General features: G+C 50.2%; 1 protein-coding gene across 1 annotated transcript in view; it reads right to left on the reverse strand.

Annotated features, from left to right (window-relative positions):
* STK10 (serine/threonine kinase 10) overlaps positions 1 to 24,398 on the reverse strand; it is a 116,427-nt gene that overhangs the window by 86,546 nt on the left and 5,483 nt on the right. The window contains exon 2 of the mRNA XM_068536358.1: positions 5,633 to 5,797. Within this exon, the coding sequence (XP_068392459.1) occupies positions 5,633 to 5,797 (165 nt within the window). The remainder of the gene's footprint in view (positions 1 to 5,632; positions 5,798 to 24,398) is intronic.

Raw genomic sequence — 24,398 nt, forward strand, 5'->3', positions numbered from 1 at the left:
TAGAATATTTGGGGTTGTTTTTTTCCCCCACTTGCACCATTTGATATTCAAAAGCAGAAGTGGGGGGCTTCCCTGGTGGCGCAGTGGTTGAGAATCTGCCTGCCAATGCAGGGGACACAGGTTCGAGCCCTGGTCTGGGAAGATCCCACATGCCGCGGAGCAACTGGGCCCGTGAGCCACAACTGCTGAGCCTGCGCGTCTGGAGCCTGTGCTCCGCAACAAGAGGGGCCGCGACAGTGAGAGGCCCGCGCACCACGATGAAGAGTGGCCCCCACTTGCTGCAACTAGAGAAAGCCCTCGCACAGAAACGAAGACCCAACACAGCCAAAAATAAATAATAAAATAAATAAATAAATTTAAAAAAAAAAAAAAAAAGCAGAAGCGGTCATAAGAAACCACTAGAAGGATTTTGCGAAGATTACAAATTCTAGAAGAAAATGAGCTAATCTTGTCACATTGCAGGTAGGGTGGTTTGGTGAGTGACCTCCACCCCATCTGGGGAAAGTCCATCCCTGGCTGCCATGGCTGGGGAAGAGGCCCAGGACACTTGGGCAACAGTTAATTTCTCATCCCAAAGCCCAGCCCCTGAGAGTGGACCCCAGGCCAGGGCTGATTTTGTCAAAGACACCCACGCAGAAAAACTGGCTCCTGGAGCCGCACAGAAGGCCTGGCCTGGTCACAAGATGGGGCCAAGAATCATCACACAGAAGGCAAGAACCAAAAAGTTGGCGCACCTTCAACCTTATATCTCAGAATGAGACTCCTCCCTTCCACACACTTCTGTACATGCTGTCCCTCAGACTGCCTCTCCTTCTCTCATCCCTTGGAGAGCTATGCATCCTTCGAGATCCAGTTCAAATGTTCCTTTCTCTGAACCCTTTCCGGACCAAATGATGTTCCCATCTCACATCCTTGGACTTCTGGCCTAGTCTATTCTTACCACTTCCTGGTCAGTCTCGGTGCTTTCACTCTTGCCCCCTCATACCTGATTTCTTTCTAAAACGCAAAATTCGTGTCTCTCCCTGTGAGACTGCCACTGGGTCCCTATTACCTAAAGCAATAGTTCTCAAACTTCAACAAGCATCAGAGTCACCTAGAAAGCTCCTTAAAACAGATGGCTACACAACATTGTAAATCAACTATACTCCAATACAACTTTAAAAAAAACAAAACAACAACAACAAAATAAACACAGATGGCTGGGCCCTATTCTAGAGATTCTGATTCAGCAGGTCTGGGCTGGGACCTAATATTTTGCATTTCAAACAAGGTCCCAAGTGCTACTGCTGATACTACTGGTCCGAGAGGCTGTAGTTTGAGAACCACTGATCTATTAAAAGATCAAGTGCAGGGGCTTCCCTGGTGGCGCAGTGGTTGAGAGTCTGCCTGCTAATGCAGGGGACACGGGTTCAACCCCTGGTCTGGGAGGATCCCACGTGCCGCGGAGCAACTAGGCCCGTGAGCCACAACTTCTGAGCCTGCGCGTCTGGAGCCTGTGCTCCGCAACAAGAGAGGCCGCGATAGTGAGAGGCCCGCGCACTGCGATGAAGAGTGGCCCCCGCTTGCCGCAACTAGAGGAAGCCCTCGCACACAAGTGAAGACCCAACACAGCCAAAAAAAAAAAGATCAAGTGCAAACTCTTCACCTGGGCATTCAAGGCTCTCCACAACATCGCCTCCTATGACTGCCCTCATCTTTCACCACGTGCTGCCCCAAACCTAGTCCACCCGTGATCCCAACATGCCACACCTTTCCCGCCTGCACACCACTGCCCACGCTGATCCTCCTGCCTGAAACCCTCTGTCCGTCTTGATCCACCCAGTTCCAGGGCCACTGTCCTTGATTTCACAATGTCTAAAACCCAAATCTTCAAAAATGAGGAGATGGCACCTTTAAGGGTCTACAAAGTAACAAATATAGGCTATAGGGGCAAGTACAAAAGAGGAGGGTGAGAAATGATTTTAGCCAAAGCAGCAGCCCTGGATAAGAAAGTACCAGCCTAAAGTGACAACTTTGGGACAGAAAATTCTGGTGTATCTATTTAAACAACCTCATCACAGCCACTGGCCAGTTATAAATCGTCCTTTTTCTCCATCGGGTTTTCCAGCTCTGCCACTTTCTAGCTGTGTGGCCTGGCAGGGGGGAACTTCCTTAGTATCTTTGTTTCTCACTTTCATCTATAAGATGAGGATAAAGCAACAACCTCAAAGAATGAAGATTCAATGACATAATGCAAGTAAAATGCACAGCAAAAGGCCCAGCACACAGTAAGCCTTCAATAAATGTTAGCTGTTGTTGGTATTATCTTTGGACTTGGGAACGTTATGAACTTGGTATCCAGTCACAAACAATAATGGGAACAGACACATAAAACATGTTTTTCTTAATGGATACGTAATCAGCAATTCAATGAAGATTGTGTTGATGGATAGCAGGATAGATGGATGGATGGATGGGTGGGTGGGTGTGCGTATGTGTTGTAGGTAGGTGGTTTGATGGAAAAACTCATTTTGTATAATATCAAAAGTGGCCCTGGGGACTTCCCTGGTGGCGTAGTGGTTAAGAATCCGCCTGCCAGGACTTCCCTGGTGGCGCAGTGGTTGAGAATCCGCCTGCCAACGCAGGGGACACAGCTTCGATCCCTGGTCCTGGAATATCCCACATGCCGCGGAGCAACTAAGCCCATGCACCACAACTACTGGAGCCTGCGCTCTAGAGCCCACGAGCCACAACTACGGAGCCCGCGTGCCACAACTTCTGAAGCCCATGCACCTAGAGCCCAAGCCCTGCAACAAGAGAAGCCACCGCAATGAGAAGCCTGTGCACCTCAACAAAGAGTAGCCCCCGCTCGCTGCAACTAGAGAAAGCCCGTGTGCAGCAACTAAGACCAAACAATGAAGACTCAATGCAGCCAAAAATAAATAAATAAACAAATAAATAAATTTATTAAAAAAAAAAAAAGAATCCACCTGTCAATGCAAAGGACACGGGTTCGAGCCCTGGTCCGGGAAGATCCCACATGCCATGGAGCAACTAAGCCCCTGTGACACAACAACTCAACGTGCGCTCTAGAGCCCACGAGCCACAACTACTGAGCCCACATGCCACAACTACTGAAGCCCGTGCTCCACAACAAGAGAAGCCACTGCAATGAGAAGCCCGCGCACCATGAAGAGTAGTAGCCACCCTCACCGCAACTAGAGAAAGCCCGCACGCAGCAACGAAGACCCAATGCGGCCATAAATAAATAAATTAATTAAAAAAAAAAAAAAAGTGGCTCTGTGAGACCAGCTTGGCAATAGACACTTAAAAATCTTAAAAATTCTCCTAAAGAGGTTCTCAGGCAAGAACACAAAAATTCTAAGATGTCCATCACAGAGTTGCTTATAACAGCAATTAAAATTTTTCAAAAAAGCAACGGCCTAAATGCTCAATAGTCAGAAGATGGAATTCTACAGAAAAAGAAAAAAATGAAGATGCAGCTGTTTCCCTAAGACGTGAAAAGTTGTTCTTAATATATCTTAAATACAAAGGGTAAAAAGTGAAGTAACTAGTTTGGTGTAAGTTCATCTTTTTTTAATAACTATGAGTGTGTGTATATATAGAAAAAGTCTAGAAAAATATATTCCAAATGTTATCAGTGGTTATCTTTGGTGTAAAGATTTGGATGGTATTAATCTTTTTTGTTTTTGTATTTGCTTTTCTGTATACTCTCATTTTCCTCTGATAGCCATATATTTTTAAATTTGTTTAATTTCTTAAAAGAAGAAAAATTTTTTAAAAGGCAGCTCCATGAATCAAGACAGAAGAAATGCATAGGCTCAGCTTCCTGGGCCTCAGCTATGTGACCATGAGCAAAGAGCCTGCCCTCTCTGTGCGTCTGTTCCCTCCCCTTCAGAAAAGGGTGACCAGTCCCCTGCCCGGCTCACCTTCCAAGGTGCCCAGAAACAGTGGATGAGGAAAGGCTTTGAAACCCACAGATGACAGTCAGGTGATGGTGGTTTTATTCCCCCCAGTGACATCTAGAAGACTCCCCAAGGAGATGCTCAGAGAAGCAAAAGAAAGCTGGCCTCCACTGCGGGGCACCCAGTTTTAGTGGACAGAGCTCTGGGCGGAGCTGGGGCGCCAAGTTCTCACCCCCCTCGGACACTGGCTTCCTTCATTTCTGTGAAATGAGAGGGATGAACTTTGACAGTGGTTTCTAAACCCCTCCTTTGGTTTTCTTAAATAACAGGATCCTTTTCTCAAATGAAACACAGATTTCCCCATTAAGCATCAGTAGCTCTGTTCCTCAAAATCAGGCATTCTGTGCAAAAAGAATCAACTTGGAGCCTATTTCGCATTATTTCAAATGGGAAAAATTATAAAGCATGACGTGTCAACTCAAGACTCCCCATTAATTTCCTAAAATGTAACTAACACATAGTAACACTCTCCCTGTACATGATAAACTATCGTGATAGGAGGTCCAATGCTTAAAACATACCCTCTTGGGAATCCCCTGGTGGTCCAGTGGTTAAGACTGGGCACTTTCACTGCCATGGGCCCAGGTTTGACCCCTGGTCGGGGAAGTAAGATCCTGCATGCCACGCCAAAAAAAAAAAAAAAAAATCCCCTCCTGACCACCAAATCATTATTAACAGCCGGTAACTGCAGTAGCACGAGCCTGGGCCTCTCTCTCAGATCCGGCACATTCCGAGATGCCCAGGCCCCACTGACCCTCGCTCCCTTTGCAAACCGTCTACATGTGATTCTGACAGTCTTCCAGTTACATCTAGAATTCACGAGACTTCCTGTACATCATTTCGCTACAAATGTTATGCTGAGTTTTAGGAACGTAAATATGATGTTTTACGGGCTCAACACTGGCTGAAAAGGGAGTTTGGAAACATGCACCTTCTAGGAAGTTTGGGTTTTATAAACTGAGAGGCATTAATACTAGGAGAACATCAATGCGGGAGCCATTCTGCAGGGCACGCTCTATGAAAACCAGGGCACCCTGGAATTCCTCCAAGGGTGATGCTGAGTTGGGAAGGTGGGGATTGAAGCTGTATCTGCACTGTGCACCTCAAAATATGAGGTTGCTGATGGAGAGTGGGGGCTATTAAAGGGTTCCCTTTAGTGCCGCCATTGAAAGGCATCCCCTTGGAGCAGCCGCAGCAGTAGTAATAACGATGCCACCACAACAAATAATAAAACAGCTCACACTCAGCGAACTCTTGACATGTGCCAGCTACTCTTCCAAGCACCCATCATAAATTAGCTCATTTAATCCCAGGAACAACTCAGGGAGCTAGGTACTGTTATCATCCCCATTTTACAGATGGGGAAACTGAGGCAAGGAGAGGTTAAGAACTTGCCTAGGGTTATCCAAGCAGAGCTGGGATTCGAGGCCAGGCAGCAGAGTCTCAGAGTTCCTTCCCGCTCCAAACCACTACCCCTGGCCCCCAAAGTGGGGAGGCTCTGCAGAAAGAGGGGGCAGGGGAACCAGAGCCCCCCAGCTTCACCTTGTCCTCGCCCCAGCCCTTGCCCTCAAAGCAGAAGCTGAGAAAGTGTTGAGGCCCTTAGAACCAGGCAGGGTCCGGTGGCGCCAGGCCATGGGAGCCAAAGGGGACAGGCGGTGGTAGCTTACCCACAGCTTCCAGTCATAGTAGTAGGCCCCCAGGAGCTTCACGATGTAGGGGTGGTCACAGGTGGCGAGGATCTCAATCTCCACGATGTAGTCCTCCAGCTCCTCCTCATTCTTGGTCTCAATTACTTTGGCGGCAGCCAAGGCACCTGTCTCCTTGTTCTTGGCCTGCAAAGTGAAGACACGGAAGGTCAGCAGCCATGGTCGGCAGGAAGCTGACCCCTGGAGGCCAGCTCAGAGAGGCCCACGTGAGTGGGAAACAGAGGCCAGATGTCCAGATGCGGATGAGAGGCTGAAGTAGGAGGTACGCTGTTCTCAACAATGGCCCGTGCTCGCTCATTATGTCAGCTCAGGAGGGCATGCATGAGGAACAATGTTCTGTGGTTAATAATAAATTATTTTAAGTACAATACACCCATACTATAGGATAAATAAAAATACAAGAGCAGCATAGATCTAGAAACAACAACATGGAAAGACTGTTTATTGTTCAGTAAAAGATCCAAGTCACTGAACAATAAAAGTGGTGTGCTTTGTTATAAAGCAGAAACTAACACACCATTGTAAAGCAATTATACTCCAATAAAGATGTTTAAAAAAAAAAAAAGTGGTATGATGCTTTTTATATAAAAAAATGGAAAACTACTCTTTTATAAATGCTCACACATGAACATAATTGCATGGAAAACTCTGGAGAGATACTGCCTGACAGCAGGCTGGGGAGGAGCCTGAAATGGGGACAGATTCAAAGGACACTTTCACTCTCTCTGTACTGTTTTAAAACTTTAATAGAATGTTTCGTGCATTTATTTGCATCATTTCACATACATTAAAAGTAAAATGAGGGACTTCCCTGGTGACACAGTGGTTAAGAATCTGCCTGCCAATGTAGGGGGTTGGGTTTGAGCCCCGGCCCGGGAAGATCCCACATGCCACAGAGCAACTAAGTCCAAGCACCACAACTACTGAAGCCCGCGCGCCTAGAGCCCATGCTCCACAACGAAGAGTAGCCCCGCTCGCCGCAACTAGAGAAAGCCTGCGTGCAGCAACAAAGACCCAAGGCAGCCAAAAATAAATAAATAAAGTAAAATGAAAAGGGTTTTTAGTGCCCACCAGTTACAGTGGAAGTAGTTCCTAGATGCATTTCACCTGGTCGTAACAACAGTTTCTTATTTGATGAAAAAGAGAGAATTTCACACGTATGAGGATAGCTATAATTTTTTAAAAACGGAAAATAAGTGTTGGTGAGGATGTGGAAAAATTGGTACCTTTGTGCATTGCTAGTGGACATGTAAAATGGTGCAGCCACTGTGGAAAAGAATTTGGCAGTTTCACAAAAAGTTAAAGATAGAACAACCCTATGGCCCAGCAGTTCCACTCAGGTGTGTTTGCAAAAGAACTGAAAGCAGGGATTTGAGCAGTATCTGTACACTAATGTTCATAGCAGCGCTATTCACAAGAGCCAAAAGGTGGAAACAACCCAAGTGTCCATCAGCAGATGAATGAATAAACAAAATGAGGTACAGTCAGCCCTCCCGCATCCTTGGGTTCCACATCCTCAGATTCAACCAACTGCAGATCAAAAATATTCAGAAAAAAAAAAATCAGGGGCTTCCCTGGTGGCGCAGTGGTTGAGAGTCTGCCTGCCAGTGCGGGGGACACGGGTTCGAGCCCTGGTCTGGGAGGATCCCACATGCCGCGGAGCAACTGGGCCCGTGAGCCACAATTGCTGAGCCTGCGCGTCTGGAGCCTGTGCTCCGCCACGAGAGAGGCCATGATAGTGAGAGGCCCGCGCACCGCGATGAAGAGTGGCCCCCACTTGCCGCAACTGGAGAAAGCCCTCGCACAGCAACGAAGACCCAGCACAGCCATAAATAAATAAATAAAAATAAATAATTAAAAAAATAATAATAATAATCAGAAAGTTCCAAAAAGCAAAGCTTGAATTTGCCACGTACCTGGCAACTATTTATATAGCACTGACATAGACTTAGGTATCATAAGTAATCTACAGATGACTTAAAGTATACAGGAGGATGTGCATAGCTTATATGCAAATACTATGCCATTTTATATAAGAGACTTGTGTATCCATGAATTTTGGTATCTGCGGGGGGTCCCAGAATCAATCCCCGTGGGATACCGAGGGAGGACTATATATACATCCAATGGAATATTATTCAGTCTTAAAAAGGAAGGAAATTCTGACACAAGCTACAACATGGATGAATCTGGAGGACATTATGCTAAGTGAAATAAGCCAGTCACAAAAGGACAAATACTGCATTATTCCACTTAAATGAGGTCCCTAAAGTAGTCAAATTCATAGAGACAGGAAGTAGAATAGAGGCTACCAGGGGCTGGTTACCAGCAGGAATGGGGAGTTAGTGTTTAATGGGTACAGAGTTTCTGTTTGGGATGATGAGAAAGTTCTGGAAATGGATAGTGGGGAAGGCTGCACAAACACTGTGAACATACATAATGCCACTGAATTGTACAGTTAGAATTCGCTAAAACAGTCAATTTTATGTTATGCATATTTCACCACGATTTTAAAAACTGAGAGCGAGCAAGAAGTAACCGTGTAATAGTGCAAGCAATTTCACCCACGATGAGCTGGTGCCCAGGAAAAGGGTGCAGGGCCCACACTGTTTCCCAGGTGGTCCCGTGAGCCTCGGGGGCTGCTGCTGGGAGCACCCACCCACCACGCTGCTGTTGGTGATGAGAGGTGTCCTGGTGTTAAAAAGAGAGCATGCTTTCCTACAACACGGGCCTAAAAGCCAGCTGCTCGTCTGCAGCCCTTGAACAGCAGTCTGGTGTGGAAAGCACGGAAACAGTGAGCCACCCTGGACTCCACCGTGGTGCCTTCCTGGGGACAGCACCGCACGCCACTCGCCTAACAGGACAACTCTGCCACCTGATCCGCTGGAAACGCCAATGGCTGAGTCGCTCCCGCATGCCCAAGTACCCCTGTGGATGACAACCGGCATTCACATCAGCTCATGTGACACCCCATTCCACAGACTTAGAGAGGGGACGGGACTGGAACTAGGGAGGCAGCACCAAAATGTGAATCTGGGTCCTCTAACTTCCAGGATTCCGAGCGCTTTCCACTATCACACAAGGTCCCCCTGTCATCTCCAGAATTCAGAAGCCCCTGAGACCAGATGCCAACAGGCAAGAGCACCCCCAGGCCAGCCCTGCACGGGGCACTCGCAATGCAGAGACACAGTGACCCTCCTCCTGGCCTCAAGGAGCTCAAGGGCCAGCTGGAGAGACCCACCCCTCTACTGCCTGTGGCGAGACGGTGAGCTTATGGGGGGTGGGGGGTGGAAACTGGGAGGGGGCGCCAAGCCCCGCTAGGGAACCTTCTCGAAGGGAGTGATGCCAATAGGCAATTTATATGCTCATTTGTAAATTTACTCCCAGTTTAGGTAAATGTTTCTGCTAATTGAGCTGCCAAGTCCCCAAGTCCCAAGCAGTGACAATCATGGTTTCACATTTGTCAAGGACCCACTCTGCAAGGGACCCTGGTCCACACTTCAACCTGTGCTAACTCATTTATCTCCTCAACCACCCTACCATGTAGGTGCAATTATTATCTCATGTACAGATGAGGAGACTGAGGCAGGGTCCCAGCGACTTGGGTGACAGAGCTGATCTGGAACGCTGGCAGCCCTGCTCCCGGGTCTGCACTCTTGGCGGCCACGGTGTATGGAACCTTCCGTATCTGGCCCAGGAGCTCCGTTTGGGGAAGGGAATTTCATGCGGGGCCATTCCCCCAAGGTCAGTCCCTGTCCTAGAATTCACGCTGCTCACTCGGCCCTAGCTGGGTGGGGTCCTCCCCCCTGAACTCAGTTTAGAAAGCTTGTTCAGAATGCCTTAGAAACTCATTGATTTAGCATTTGGGCTTGTCTCTCACACACACACACACACACACACACACACTCACACACACACACACACACACACACACACACACACAAACTGATGATGTGCCTGCCTTTTCATTTCTTGTAAAGCTGATTTTCTTCTGTCCCACTAGAGGACCATCAAAGTATCCTTTCACATTGTACAGTACTCATTCTCCTCCTCCTCTCCAAATCCAGAGAGAAGTTAAGGCCCACTCTGCTCCTTTACAGAGAAGACAGGAGCGGGCTTAGTGGGTGGCCAGAGCTAGGGCCAGGTGACCAAGGCAACCACCCTGAAGATGCCCTCCCAGCCCCCAGCCACAGCGGCACAGGGAGAGCTGAGTTCACCTTTCACTCCTGAGAGCTGGTGAAGGAGGCTGCAGCCACCTTTTCCTGGGTTTCCTCAAAAGGACTGTTTTCTCCTGAAGGTAGGTGAGGCCCAGGCGGGGACCGTTTTCCAGGAGCGCACAAAACCTGTTTTGCCCTCCATCCTGAAAGGCAGCACTGACCATGGGGCCCAGCCTCTGGCGGGGTGCCAACATCAACATTGAGAATCACCCACTGCCCAGCACCTCACTCAGATTTCACAGAGACCCAGGGCCTGCCAGAAAGGGGTTGGTAGCAATCGTGGTACATAAAGCGACTTGGCCAAATTAAATTCTCTAAAAGCCTGGTTAAGGCAGTGTCAACTGAAAAAAAAAAAAAAGGCACAACATGAGAGTTGTGGGCTAGGTTTTATTTGGGGCAAAACGAGGACTACAGCCCAGGAGACAGCATTTCAGATAGCTCTGAGAAACTGCCCTAAAGAGGTAGGGGGGAAGGTCAGTATACATGTGATTTGGGTGAAGGGGGAGTACATGCAATCAAACACATATTTTTTTGCAGGTTTCTGCTAGTCTCATGAAAGCTACTGCTAGTCACGAGGAGCAGACGTCACCATGAAGGATTTTAGTGCTTTTCTAGATATGAGGAGATACAAGAATTGGGCTCATAGAATTGTCTTCTGAAAATATCTAACTATCTGAAGACCTGTTCTGCCAGTTTTTTCCAGTGCACAGAGCCCCTCATCTCTGCTCTCCACCCTGAACTCCTTTCAGGGGCTGTTGAAAGACAGCAGCTGCAGCAGCTCATGATTTAATCCTTGTAGAGGTAGATGGCAAGTGCCAATTTGTAGGTGACAGCAGCAATCTATCACCTTGAGGCCACAGAGAACATAATGATGGCTGAAGATAAAAACAGCTAACACTGTCTAAGCACTCACTGTGTGCTGCGACAGGCCCTGAGTGGAATTTCTCATTTCATCCTCAAGGCAGCCCTTAGAGACAAATATCAGCATTCCCAATTTACAGATGAGGAAACTGAGATTCAGAGAGGCACGGTGAGTGTCTCAGGTCACACAGCAAGTGGGAAGGTGAAGGCTGAATACAAACTCAAGCCTGCCTGGCTCAAAGAGCCTGAGCTCCAAATCACTTCCCAGCACGCACTTCTTGGCGAGTGCCCAGTGTTCTCTGCTCCATCTCCCTTTGCTAAAGCCAATAGCAACCTCTCAGCGTCAGAGCGCTTGGCAGCTGCGGAGGACTGAAACTGCCAGGATTTAATCTGCCCAAGAGTCATTAAGGCAGGTGCCAGCCATCATGTCCATTTCCCAGATGAGGAGACTGAGGCTCAGGGAGCTATCAGGACCCACCCAGGATTGTGAGCTGTGGTGGTCTCCTGACTCCCAGTCCAGTGTTCTCTTTACTACACTAGGCTGGCAGGAATCAGCTTAATTCTATTCATTCATTCATTCAACCATTATTTACTGAGTCCATATTATGTGTGAGGCACTTTTCTAGTGAAGAGTTTCTGCCTAGAGGGAGAATCAGCAGGTTGGAATCATTGTCCTCCCATAGCATAATTCACCCTTCCCTGATTTTTCTTCAGAGGAGCCAACCCACTCTCATTCCCAGTCCCTAAGCTGTAACGGGGCTGATTCCACCACCATATCTAGAAGCAGGCGGGTGACTTATGCCGGCCAATCAGAATTCCCTGCATTCCCTCTAACCACAGTGACTGGTTCAGGGATAGACACGTAATCAAGTCAGCTAATGAAATGCAACCTCAGAACAGTTGCTGCCCCAAGCCCTCCTTTACTGCTAGCCTCCAGCACTGCCTACCACAGTCCTGGAGCTTCTAGGTCATCGTGCTCCCAAGGGGAGCCTGAAAATGAAACTAGCTCCGAAGTAGCAGAGCCTAGAGAGGGCCTGAGAGGACACTGCTAGATCCCCTCAATTAATTTTTACAATAGGGTGGTGTTATTATTAAGGGCCTCGTTTTATATATATATATAAGAGAACTGATGCTCAGAGAGGTGAAGTCACTTGCTCAAGGTCACACAGCAGGTAAAATAGCAGGGCTGGGAGTTGAATTGGGGCCTGTGTGACTTCAAAGTCCATGACCGCTTTGCCAGAGGTGCCTGTAAATTCTGCCAAGGTCCTTTCTGGGCCTCTGTGTTCCCCTCTGTGCAGTAGGAGAGAGGGGAAATGATAACCAAGCTCTCTCCAGGGTCTGATGTGAGGGCATCTTGGGGAGTGGGTGGGTACTGGAAAGCTAAGGGTGGTCCACGTGGACGGGGCACCCACGGGAGTTGCTAGGCAAGAAGTCATATAAAGAACAAGTGGCCGTCTGTGGCCTCTGACGTCCATCTCTCCCACCGGCTGAGGCAAGACTGGGGTCCAGCAAAAGATGGGGGGAGCGCCCACCCAGCCCTCCACTGCTGGCCGGCAATGACTAACGCCTCAGCCCACACCCTTGAGAGCGCACACACAGTGGCCACTTGTGCTTTCTGCCCAGGACCTCTGTGGGAACAATCCTCCCCCTTGTGCGGCGCCGGGCCCAGCCCGAAGGAGGTGGGAGCAACCCTCCCAGAAGAAGCCCTGCCCCACCCAAAGGGCCCAGCCAGCCCAGTCAGGGACTGGGAGCTTCCTGAAAGTCAACCACACAGAGACGGCCAGCTGGGCACAGCCCCCAGGCCCTCCTCTTCCCTCCTGGCTGCAGGCTGACCACTGTGTCCCTCCCTCCTCCTCCAGGGAAAGGGCTGATATCACAGAGCTCAGGGACCAGAAGGAACGTTAGCCGCCCCTCCCAAGCCCCAACTCCCAATTCCCAGTCTGCAGATAGGGAAACTGAGTCTGTGAAGGTCATGCAGTGCCCAGAGTCTGATCTGTGACAGCTGCCTTATCTGTAGAACCAAAACAGAGTAAATGAGAGCACAAAAGCAGAAGGGCCTGGGAGGGCGCGTTGCTGTGGCACAGCTCACTTCAGGCCTGGGAGCTGGTGGAGCTGCCTGGAAATGAATCCTAAAGCGGGGCGGCAGGGGAACTGGACAGCATCCATTTTCCCTTGCGGATTCACAACTCCAGTTCCCTTTGGGAGCCGTCTCTCTTTCAGTCTCAGTGCCAGGGATTCATGAGGCGCTGCTGAGCCCACCTGGTCCTGGCACACAGCCCAGCCCAGCCCAGCCACTCAGTCCTGACCCTCTCAGTCACAGCCAGTGGCAGGCCAACAGGGTCGTACCTGAGTGGTCTTTTGGTTTGCTTTTGGGTTTTTTTTTTTTTCTGTTAAATTATCAGCAAATAAGTTTTTTCTTTCTCTGGGGTTGCTAAACTGGCAGAACAGAAGGCTGGAGGGTCTCGTAGCCCACCTTGCCACCCCTTTGAAGAGCCTGCTTGAGGGTGAGGCCAAGACCAGGGAAGACGAGACCAGCCACAAATGGAGGAGGGCAGATGCTGAGGGTCTGCGAACACCTGGAGCCAGCTGATCCTGAAGGTAGAATCTGCCCTTAGACTTTCCTCAGGGAGCCAACAAACTCCCCTTTGGATGACTGTCATTTGCACCAAAAAGGAAATGAGCTCCCCAACGCTGAGGTTATTACAGCAGAGAGCAGACACCTATGGAAATACTTCACCATCCAACACCTGTGTAACGAGGCGCTCTTCACTCCCAAGAGCACCATGACCTACAAAGTGACCTTCACTGAGGCCTCTCGGAGGACCTGACTGATAATCTAGGATCAGGGACCCAGATGGGAAACGTGGTTACTAACGGGCCACAGGCAGACAGAAACCATGGGATTCTTCTGCCAAGACTCTTCCTCCCAAAAAGCGGAGAAGATCACTTTACACTTCTTAAATTAACAAAGCAAGGGACTTCCCTGGCAGTCCAGTGGTTAAGACTCTGCGCTTCCAATGCAGGGGGCACGGGTTTGATCCCTGGTCGGGGAACTAAGATCCCACATGCCACAAGGTGTGGCCAAAAAAAAAACCAAGGAAAAATGACCACCTCTACTGCTGGTAACCAAACCGGTGGTAAAATGCGTAAACTGATTACTGACAAGAATATAAACAGATTCAATCTTGTAAAGATGAAAACTGGCAATAGGTTTCCAGAGCCTTGAAAATAACTTTTAAGCCTATTAGCCCTCATTCCTGAGAATGTAAGGTCAGGAAATAATTCCAAAAAAGACAACAGAAGACATGTACTAGGATCACATTCACATTAGCCCATAATTATGGCAAAAAAGTGGAAGTAACCTAAATGTTCAACTATAGGATGATGGTTAACTTAGTGGGATATTAAGCAACCCTTTAAAATGATAACTAGGAAAATAATATGACAAAGAGAAAAAATAATTAAGCCATAATAAGTAAACAAAGCTGGATGATAAAATTGTAGCTAAGCTATAACTCTGGGAAAACTGTGTGTGCCTCCGGACAGGGAGGTGCTGAGACACAGCATGAGGAATGCAAGTGGTTTCTAAAGGTTATTTTCACCCAATGACATCTGGCAATTACCCACAGGGGGCCCGGTGAGGACAGACTGGGGTTGGGGCACAGAAATTGACCAGTTCATCCAGATCTTGCCTTAAATGTTTCCAGAGATGGGCACTCTCTCCTCTTGGGAACCCACTTGAGCTGTGCTGTCCAATATGGTAGCTACTAGCCCCATGTGGCTATTTCAATTACCTGAAATTAAATGAAATTTAAAATGTAGTTCCCCGGTTACATTAACCACACTTCAAGTGCTTAATAACCACATGTGGTTAGTGGCTACCATGCTGAATAGAGCAGATACAGAACAGTCTTATCACTGCAGAAAGTTCTGGTAAGTGGGCAGCTTTGCACTCAAGGCTGCACCTGGCAGAAAAGGCATTCTCACAGAGGTGAGGAAGCATCTAAAACACTCCCAGATCCAGCCTCAGAAACATGCATTTCTTTCTCTAGGAAGAAGCAGAGGGCTTGAGCGCAGAAAGTGGGTAGAAGAACATTGGGTGGTGATCCTATGCTCGTGAGGTCGCCTAGCAACCTGGCTGGGCAGCAGGCGTGAGGAAAGGCTCCCAGCTGACCTGTCAGAGGAGCAGCCCAGGCGGGTGGGTCAGAGCTGAAGAATGGAGCAGTCAAGGCGAAAGGTTTCTGTTTTCCCCATCCCCTTGATTGATTCTGGACGCTGGGCCAGGCATGTGTCAAATGAGGTTCAGGCCACTGGAACCAAGAAGAGGCTTGGTTTGTGCCCCACAATATACAGCTGTGGTATCCCTGCCTGAACACACTTAATCTTTGCATGGTGATGACGGTTACCAGTCGCGGGAAAGGCTTCAACTCTATTAAGGAAGGAGGAAATCGGGGCCCGGAGGAAACCAGGGTCACAGCAGAACCGGCTACGTGCAGGAGAAGGGCCCAACATCAACTCAAACAGGGTGGTCTGAGGGCTGCAGACAGGATGGGTGGCAGATATGGCCTTGGGCTCAGATGCTGCCACCGCCCCCGGGCTGGTGGGCATGAGTGGGTGGGCAGAGTGGAGCCGTAGGCACCACGGGCCAAGATGAAAAAGGCCTGCTGAGGCCTCCTATGATCTCTTGAGGCAGGATAAGGAGCGCCCCACCTTAGCCAGCACGGGTCCACAAGGGATGCAAAGTACTGCCACCTTCTCCTATAGAAAACGAAGGCCCAGGTAGAGAAGATGACTTGTCCCAGGTCACACAGCTAGGAAGTGGCTGCCAGGGTTCGACTCAGGTCCAGCTCTCTGCCCAGTGCTCTTTCCCCTCAGAAGCCCTCCAGAGGGAAATCTCCAGGGGCTCTCACCCAACCGCTGTGTGTGCCAATCCCCCTTTCCCACGTCTCCCTCCATTGCCTTTAACCAGAGACCCTCTTAGGGCAAACCCTCAATGGCCCCCTGCTGCTGACACGATCAAGCCCAAGTTCCCTGGCCCAAAGCCTTGGTGACCTGCCCCTTTCACTTTTCCAGGATCCCACCGCTCCCCTACGTTCACCTCCTGCTACAGCCAGTGCCTGACTGCTTCCTACGTCCATGCTTTTCTTTATGCTCTTTCCTCCACCTGGAGTGCCTTCGCCACACCTGTGTTTAACCATCCCACAAAGTCTAACTCAACCACAGCCTGCTCCGTGAAAAGTTCCCAGCACCCCAGCCCCCCTGCCCTGCTAGAACTTCTTCACACCTTATTAGGGCTTTCATCACCAGACCGCCTGGCGCCATAGTCATTTGTGTTCACAAATTCTCTCTGACCTGGCTGTGAGCTCTGAAAGGCTAAGCCCGTGTCTGATTCATCTTGTTCTGCCCCAGAGAGCCTGGAACAGAACAGCCAGTGGATGGATGGGAGCATGGGAGGGTGGGTATGTGGGAAGATGGGAGGATGGCTAGCCAGATAGGCAGATGGGTAAGTGGCTAGATGAATGGGAGGATGGGTGGGAGGGAAGGCATATGGAAGGATGGGTGTGTGGGAGCATGAATGGATAGATGGGTGGGTGGATGGGAAGATGGGTAAGTGGGCTGATGGATAGATGGGAAGAGGAGTAAATGGGCTGATGGACGGATGGATGGATTGACAGATGGATAGGAGAGTGAGTGACTAGGAGGATGAATAGCTGGATGGGAGAACAGATGAATGCGAGAGCGATAAAGGAATGAAAGGTATGTCTAGGGAGCAGACAATCATCAAGTCTTCCTTTCTTCCCAAAAGGCACCAGAGCCTACCTTGTTGCTGGCTTCTGTGAACAACCAGCCTCTCTTCTTCCCTCTATACCACAGCCAACAAAGTTCTATTTACAAGTACCAATGCTACTCCATCCAATATCCCCAACTTAGTAAACTGAAAAATGGGCAAATTTCTTTCTTTTTTTTTTTTTTCGGGCTCAACACACGGCATACAGGATCCTAGTTCCCCGACCAGGGATCGAACCTGCACCCCCTGCACTGGAAGCGCAAGTCTTAACCACTGGACCGCCAGGGAAGTCCCGGAAATGGGCTAATTTCTAGCAAGTGATTTCTGGAATGGAAACAGCACAGGACCTAGGTTCAAATTCCAACTCTACTACTTACCAGCTACATGCCCTTGGTGAAGACAGGAAACTAGACTTTAGTTTCCTGATGGAGATGGAGATAATTCCAGTGACATGAAAAAGTTTGTAAGCCACCATGGGTTAGTCAGTTGACTATTGGTTGTTACTGCCTTCATTGGGACTGTGTATTTTTGGTTTTCAAAAGCCTAAAACCATGTTTATCTCGTTCACCGAGGTATCGGTTATTCTATCTGGCCAATAAGTATTTTAAAATAATAGATGGATGGATGGATGGGTGGGTGGGTGGATGGATGGACGGATGAATGAATCGGTGTGTGTATCTCCTTGTAAACAGAGAGAAATGAGGCCCTCCACACAAAAGAAAGGAAAGTGACACGAAGTCCATTGTCTCCTCAACACATTTAGATTCCTAAATCTAATCTGTTCTCTGGTTTGGGAAGATGGGCCCTCTTTACCTTGGGAAAGCCAAAGCCTTTGACTGGGCCAGGACATACACAGTTAATGAGAGGAAACCACTTCCTGATCAATAATCGCCGGGCCAAGTTTCAGTTCAGTGACAAATGAAACGGCTGAGTTTCAGAACAAATAACACTTAAGGATGGCAAAGATTATGAAGCACAAAAGCAGAGGAGTAACATGGCTTCCAAAGACGGGCATTTAATACTCTCTCCCTTGGAGAGGAGAAGCCTGGCACGCAATCCTGGCACAGCAGGGAAATGCTGAGGCTCCAAATCCTTCTGGGCCAGCAAATAAAAAAGTAAAACCCGAACAGGATTGGCCCCAAAGATACCATCTCATGGCCTTGGCCAAAAACCCAGGCAACCTGTCCAACTTGGCTGGGGATATGAGAGGTTTCAGATCTCAGCTCTTCAAAAGTTCTGGGGAATCCAACCCCGCGCATCACTGATAAAGCAGGTGGGACAGGTGACGTGGGCTCTGCCTCCTGGAGGCTCCTGCTCCCACCTTTCCCAGGCTCCCTCTACCCAGAGGACTGGGAGAGGACTGGGTGTTGAGTCACGGGGGGCGGGTGGCCTGGGGTCAACAGCACAGAGGAAGGAAGCACCTTTATCCAGGCCGCCGCCCCCGACCCACTCCTTGCACACGCAGGCACCTTTAAGCCTCACCTCACTCAATCTTCACCACAAACTGGGGGTCATGTACTCTTATCAACCCTGTTTTCTAGTCAGTCCCAAATCTCAGAGAAGTTAAGGTTGCCCTGTGTTTTCAATCAACAGTACTTTTTGTGCTGTTTTTTATTATTCCAAAAGCATTACACACTTGTTAAAGAGCATCTTCAAAATATCCTGGTACAAAGAAGAAAATCAAACCAGGCATCGTCCCAGAGATAACCGCCTTAAGCATCTTGGAGCACCTCCTCCCAGGATTCCACAGTACAGAGGTACCTGGACTTGTCTGGGACCCCACCCTAACACTTCCCAGCTGTGTGACCCCAGGGGACTTACGTGACCTCTCTGTCCCTCACTTTCCTGCTTGGTACAATAAAGATGTTAGCAGTTCCCGCCTCATGGGCTGTCGTGAGCATTCAGTGGATTAATATGTCAAAGACGCTTAGAGTAGGGCTGGGCCGTAGTGCACGCCCCACAACTGTCCCCTCATGCTTGTCTCTCTCTCTCCACAAATGTGTCCTTGCATACTTCATAAAAATGGGATTCAACTATATACATTGATTTGTCATTCTCCTTTTTACTTAGCAATATGCCATGAACAGCCCTTCAGATAACAAAACACCTACCACAGCATCCCCTCCAACTACTGCAGACTGAATGGTGGGTCCACCGTAGATCTAACCAATCCCCTGTCGTTGGGCTCTCTACCCTGGTCACAGGGTGCTGCGTCCAAAAGCCTGAGACTTGATTTACAGGTTGCCAGACAGGTCTCCAAGTGGCAGGGTCACTCCAGGCCTCACGGGTCACACGGGTGGGTACCCTAGAGAGCACTGAGATGTGAGGCCAAGCCTGGGTCAGTTCTGCAGTGTGCCTTTAGGAACTGGCCTTGTAAGACTGCAGGTGTAAAGACACTTCGGTCCCACTTGTGAAAGGGACTGTATTATCCCCCTTTTTCAGAAAAGGAAACTAAGGCTCAGAAGGGTGACATCATTTGCCCAAGGTCACTGAGCAAAGACAACGGCCTTGCTGGGACTCATGGGATGAAGGGCATCACCAAGTCCAGAGCCTGTGAGGAGGACTCCTGTGGGAGGTGTGGGGTGATTCAGGGGTCTTCTGAGGTGCACCTCGCTGGTCCCCGCAGGCGGTCCTGCAGACGGATCAGAAGGTCGGGATGGGGGACAGAGGCTGGCACTGGTGCTTGGGGTTCCAGGTTCCTCATGAACGGAGGCACACCAGTCACCTCTCCTCAGCCCCAGCTGTCACCTCGAAGTGGGTGCAGGGGTGTTGAAGGCACTCGAAGGAAAAGGAGGCTTGAGAAAGAACTAGGCCTACCCAATCTGGCACCAGAGCCCACCAAGATGCAAATCAAAGGTAGAAAGAATCTCAAGGCCCAACAGAGAGGCACGCCAGCTCTGATGGGGTCATTCCTCAGGGCGACAATGCCAGCTTTGTGGCAACCACCTCAGAGGGCCAAGAATTGGGTCTGGGCTGCCAGACAAGACAGGCTGGAGCTTTCCAGGAAGGAGAGCGAAGGGAAGTGAGGCACCGGCATTGGCTTCTCCCTCCAGGGCATGAATGCTGCTCTTCCAGCCACCCAGGATGGCCTTGGCTACGCTGGATCAACTGGTCACACGGCGGGCATGGAGCTGAGACTGCCCTCCCCGGGCAGGGAACTTCTCAAAGGCTGGACGGAGCCTTCTTTACTGTCACTGAATCATGTTCAACCTCATAACACAGCCGTAAGCTTTAGGCTGATCCCCGGGACTTGACACACCAGCGTCTACCCAGGAGCAGCCTCCAGTGTAACAAGCAAGGGGAGGTGGACCAGGAGCCCCAAGGGGATCTGCCTGTCAATCATCAGAAAGCCAGGCCAGGCAATCTAGTCAACGTGCAGAGAACATCATCATCATCACAATGACAACAGTCCCATTCACTTCTCCTTCCTCCATGCTGGGCACGGTGTTAGGGTTGGCCACACGTCTCCATCTTCACAAATTCCCTGAGGGAAGCACTATTTTGATCCTCATTTTACAGCTCAAGATACTGAGCCTCAGAGAGGTGAGGTGACTTTCCCAAGGTCACACAGCAAGCAGGCAGCAAAGCCAGGAGAAAGCTCAGAACTGATTTCAGTGCCTGCACTCATCACCACAGTGCTGTTCTGCCTAAAGAGAGGGGGGAGCCGGGGTCTGGCATTTACTACAATTCGTTTATTCATTCAGCAGGTATTAACTCAGTATCTACCACATACCTGTTATCCACAAAAGATGGATAATTCCCTGCTCTCCAGGACCTTACGTTCTCCAGAGAGGAAAGAAAATAAACAAGGAGACACACAAGAGAATCCCAGTTTGTGACAGAAGCCTTGAAGGAAATCAGCAGGGAGCTGTCACTGTGGTCAGGAGGGAACATGGGAGTTGAGACCCAGAGGATGAGAAGGAGCCAGCTGTGCAGTCATCGGAAGAGAGTGGCAGGCAGAGGGACCAGCAAGTGCAAAGGTCCTGAGGCAGAAACGGCTGTGCTTCCTTCAACTGCTCTCAGTGGCCCCCATCCTCCTTAGACTTGGAGGCTGGCTAATGTTAACTCTTTAGTCACCAGCAGAGTGGTTAACCCTCCACCTGCCACCCTTAGGGCTTGAATTCTGGTTCTGGTACAGCCTGTTCTTAGGAGGAAAAAATAAGCTATAGGAGAAGGAAGAAAAAAAACTGTAGCAAAGGGGAAAGCAGAGAGAAAGGGGAAGAGAAAGAAGAGTGAGCACATGGAGAGCGGGAGGAGGGGGTAGAAGGAGGAAGCTCTTTTGCAAGTCCCTTCCTCCCTGCCTGTCCCTCCCTCCCTGCTGGCAGCCCACAGGAGTGCTCAGCACCTTAGGACCCACAAGGGCCTCAGAAGCACCCAGCTTCCCCACCCTGACACCGCCCCGTTCCCCTGCCACTTCCTCTGCTAGCCCTGCCCAAGACCATCACCACTTCCTCCGCATTTGAGGCCACCATCGCCATCCCAGGGCTCAGATTCAGTGGAGGCTGAGGCAGGCCCAAAGAAGGGTCACATTCCTGGGCTCACAAATGTCAAGGCCACAGGAGGTACCACACTGAAGGGACCCTGGACCCTCTCCTCCCAATAAGCCCCTTTGTCTTCCCCTCTGTATTGTACAGCAGAAAAGGCAGAGGCTCCTGGCCAGAGATATCTGGGTTTAAGTCCCAACTTTGCCACAGAAGAGCTGTGTGATGCTGAGCAAGTCACTGTACCTCTCTGGGCTTCTGCTTCATCAGGTGGGGATACTAACTCCTGCCTTTCATGGGGCTGGTAGAAGAATATATGATGGAATGATGGACAGATAAGAACGGAGTGGGACTTTTCTGGCGGTCCAGTGGTTAAGACTCCGTGCTTCCACTGCAGCAGGCACGGGCTCAATCCCTGGTTGGGGAACTAGGATCCTGCATGCCACGTGGTGAGGCCAAAAAAAAAATGAATGGAGCAAAAGTCAACTCCCCACTCATTTATCTTGTTCACCTTGGAACCCACAGTGCCTGACACATAGGAGGTGTTCAGCTGATCATGCTAATGACTAACACCCATGTGAGCTTTTCCAGAGTCCTGAACTAAGTGGTTTACATGGGCTATTTCATACTCCAACAACCCTATGAAGCAGTACCTTTCTGCAACTAAAGAAACCGAGGCACATGTAAGTACTTTTCTCAGGATCACATAACCTGCAAGAGGGAAGGCCAGGCTTTAACTTCAGGATCCAGGATCACATCCAAGTTCCCGGACCATCTCTAGTCCCTGGCAAACGTGAGCCTCCCTTCCCATCTCACCGACTCTGTTCGCTTTCCTTACTGACTACCAGGCCTAGTTCTCTAGAACCCTCCACGCCTCTCACCCGCGTATAACATCACCCTCTCGGGCTAGTCCCCTTCCATCAGTCACTTCCCCTCCCTGCACTCTAACTTGAGCTCCAGCCACAGCTCTGGTCCTCCCTCCCACCCCCACCGGCTCCAGCCGCCAAGACGTGGCCACTCTGTCCCAGCCTTCACTCATCAGTGGCTACCCTGACCTTGGGCAGCCAGGATACCTGGCTCTGGCATCCCCCAATTGTGTGGGCAAGCCACTCCCCATCTGGTGACCATCCAAAGATCACTCTTCTCTAACACCACACAAGGCTGACCTCATGACCTGGTCAGGCCCCGGAGGCTTGGGGCAGGCAGGACGGTAACCGTCATATTCAAATCCCTCAACTTGGCATTCAAGGCTCTCTTGACTTGGCCCCCACACACTGTTCTAGACCTGGCCCGCCCTGGCCAGCTCTCTAGGCCGAGCCCAGCTCCCAAACCCACTGACCACTGGGCTTGAGGAGGCATTTGAAATGTGTACAGTAGAGCAGGGGGAGGGCACCAGGTGCTGGAGGACAGAGAGGCCAGATCTGCGCTGCCCAGTATAGCAGCCAAGGTCACTACCGAGCACCTAAACCGTGGCTGGTCCACACCGAGACACACTGCAAATGCCAAATGCACACCAATTTCAAAGACTTAGTATGGAATGGGAACTTTAAATAACTCTTTCTTTGTATTGATTATATGCTGAAATGATCATACTTTGGAAATACTGGGATAATTAAAATATACTATTGAAATTCATTTCTCCTGGTGTTTTTCCTTGTTTGAATGAGGCTACTAGAACACTGTAATTTGCACACGCAGCTCCTGTTACATACCCTTTGGGCAGCGCTGCCCCAGAGGCTGCCCCTCACTTCCAGCAGATGTGGCCCCGCAGGAGTACACGTGGGCGGTACCAGCATATCTGATAATTCCACAGAAGACAGGGATCAGGGCTCTTATATGAACTCTCCTGATCTCAGAATGCTGGCAATCACTTTAAATTTGGTTCAGCCACCGTGGGAGCCACACAAACCCGTCTGCAGGCCCTTCCTGGCTCAAGGGCCACCAGGGCACAACCTCAGGCCTCACTGTCCGGCCTCTCTCCTGGCCCAGACTTCCTTCCCTCCAGCTTTCTATCCCGTCCCACCCGCCCTGCCCGGTGGAAGCCGTCCCTTCTCACTCCAGCCCCATCTTGGTCCTGCTACAGCTCTCTCACCCTGGCAGAGCTTTCTTTTCCTCCCCCGTGTGGCCCTGAAAGCAGCAGGGGAGGCAGGCGCCTGGCCCATCCTGAGCACCTCTGAGCTACTGGTCTGATTCTCACAGCTGCTCTGTGGGGTGAGTACTGGTCTCAGCCCAACCGGACACATGGGGAAACTGAGGCTCAGAGACAAGCCACTCGCCTGACTTCACACAGCGGCGAAGTGGGGCAGCCAGGATTGAAAGCCTGGTCTGCCTGGCTGTGAGGCCCGAGTCTTTCATCACACACCCAGGGATGTGATACACACAGGTGAACGCGGCCTGTTTGCTGAACTGAATCGAGGCACATTCATTTGTATGAGGCAGCAGTGTGCCACGGGAGTGATCTTGCCCCCCAGGGGACATGTGGCCTTGTCCAGAGACATTTTTGGCAACTGCGGGTGGAGGGGGAGGTGCCGGCAGTGGTGGTACTTTTGTGGGTAGAAGCCAGAGGTGCCGCTAACATCCTATAACACACAGGCAGCCCCCACAGCAAAGAATGAGCTGCCCCAAACGTCAACAGTGCCAAGGTGGGGAGCCTGTTTTCACGGACAAGCTACAAACACTGAAGTCCTTCTGCTTGTCCCCAGTTTAGCTGCAGTAACTGGCCAGGACCTTCTCCATCTGATAGCAAGAGCATCAACCATAATGAACTATCATCCTTTCCTGCCCACTTCCTGGGTGGAGATCAGGTGCTGAATGTATTACACCTCCCTAGCTCATCTCGTCCTCCATCGTCCTCCAAATTATCACCTCCGTTTTACAGACAAAAGAGTCTGAGGCTCAGAAGGCAGGGGATCACTTGTCTGGGGTTACAACCCAGATCCTCCTGAGCCCCAGTTGCTTCCCTTAACCACCCTGCTCCACCGCCCTCAGCAGCAGCTGGGCCTGGGAGTGACCATCCCGGGCTGTTTTCTGGGGGCCTGTGGGGCGGCAGCCCCTGGGGGTTTCCCCCTAGTCCGGGTAACCTCAGGAGGCCAGGGGACCCTGGGTGGAGGTGAAGGCTGGGGGCACAGTTAGTTGTTTAGCTCACTTCACCCTGGCCTGCTCTAGACCCAGCCAGAACAAGTCTCAGGGCGGCCAGTGCTAAATCAGCCCCTCCAGACCCAAGCAGACCCCCTGGGCAGGCAACATCCCCAGGAAGCTCCGGCCACCTTGGTTTTAGGACCCAGCCAGGAACCCACTCACAATAGCATGGACTTGTGTTTAAAAACACTAGACTGAGCGGAAATAAGGTTACTGCCTGGGGGCAGAGCTCTTTCCGGAGG

The sequence above is a fragment of the Eschrichtius robustus genome, chromosome 2, assembly GCF_028021215.1.
Source record: "Eschrichtius robustus isolate mEscRob2 chromosome 2, mEscRob2.pri, whole genome shotgun sequence".
Classification (NCBI taxonomy): domain Eukaryota; kingdom Metazoa; phylum Chordata; class Mammalia; order Artiodactyla; family Eschrichtiidae; genus Eschrichtius; species Eschrichtius robustus.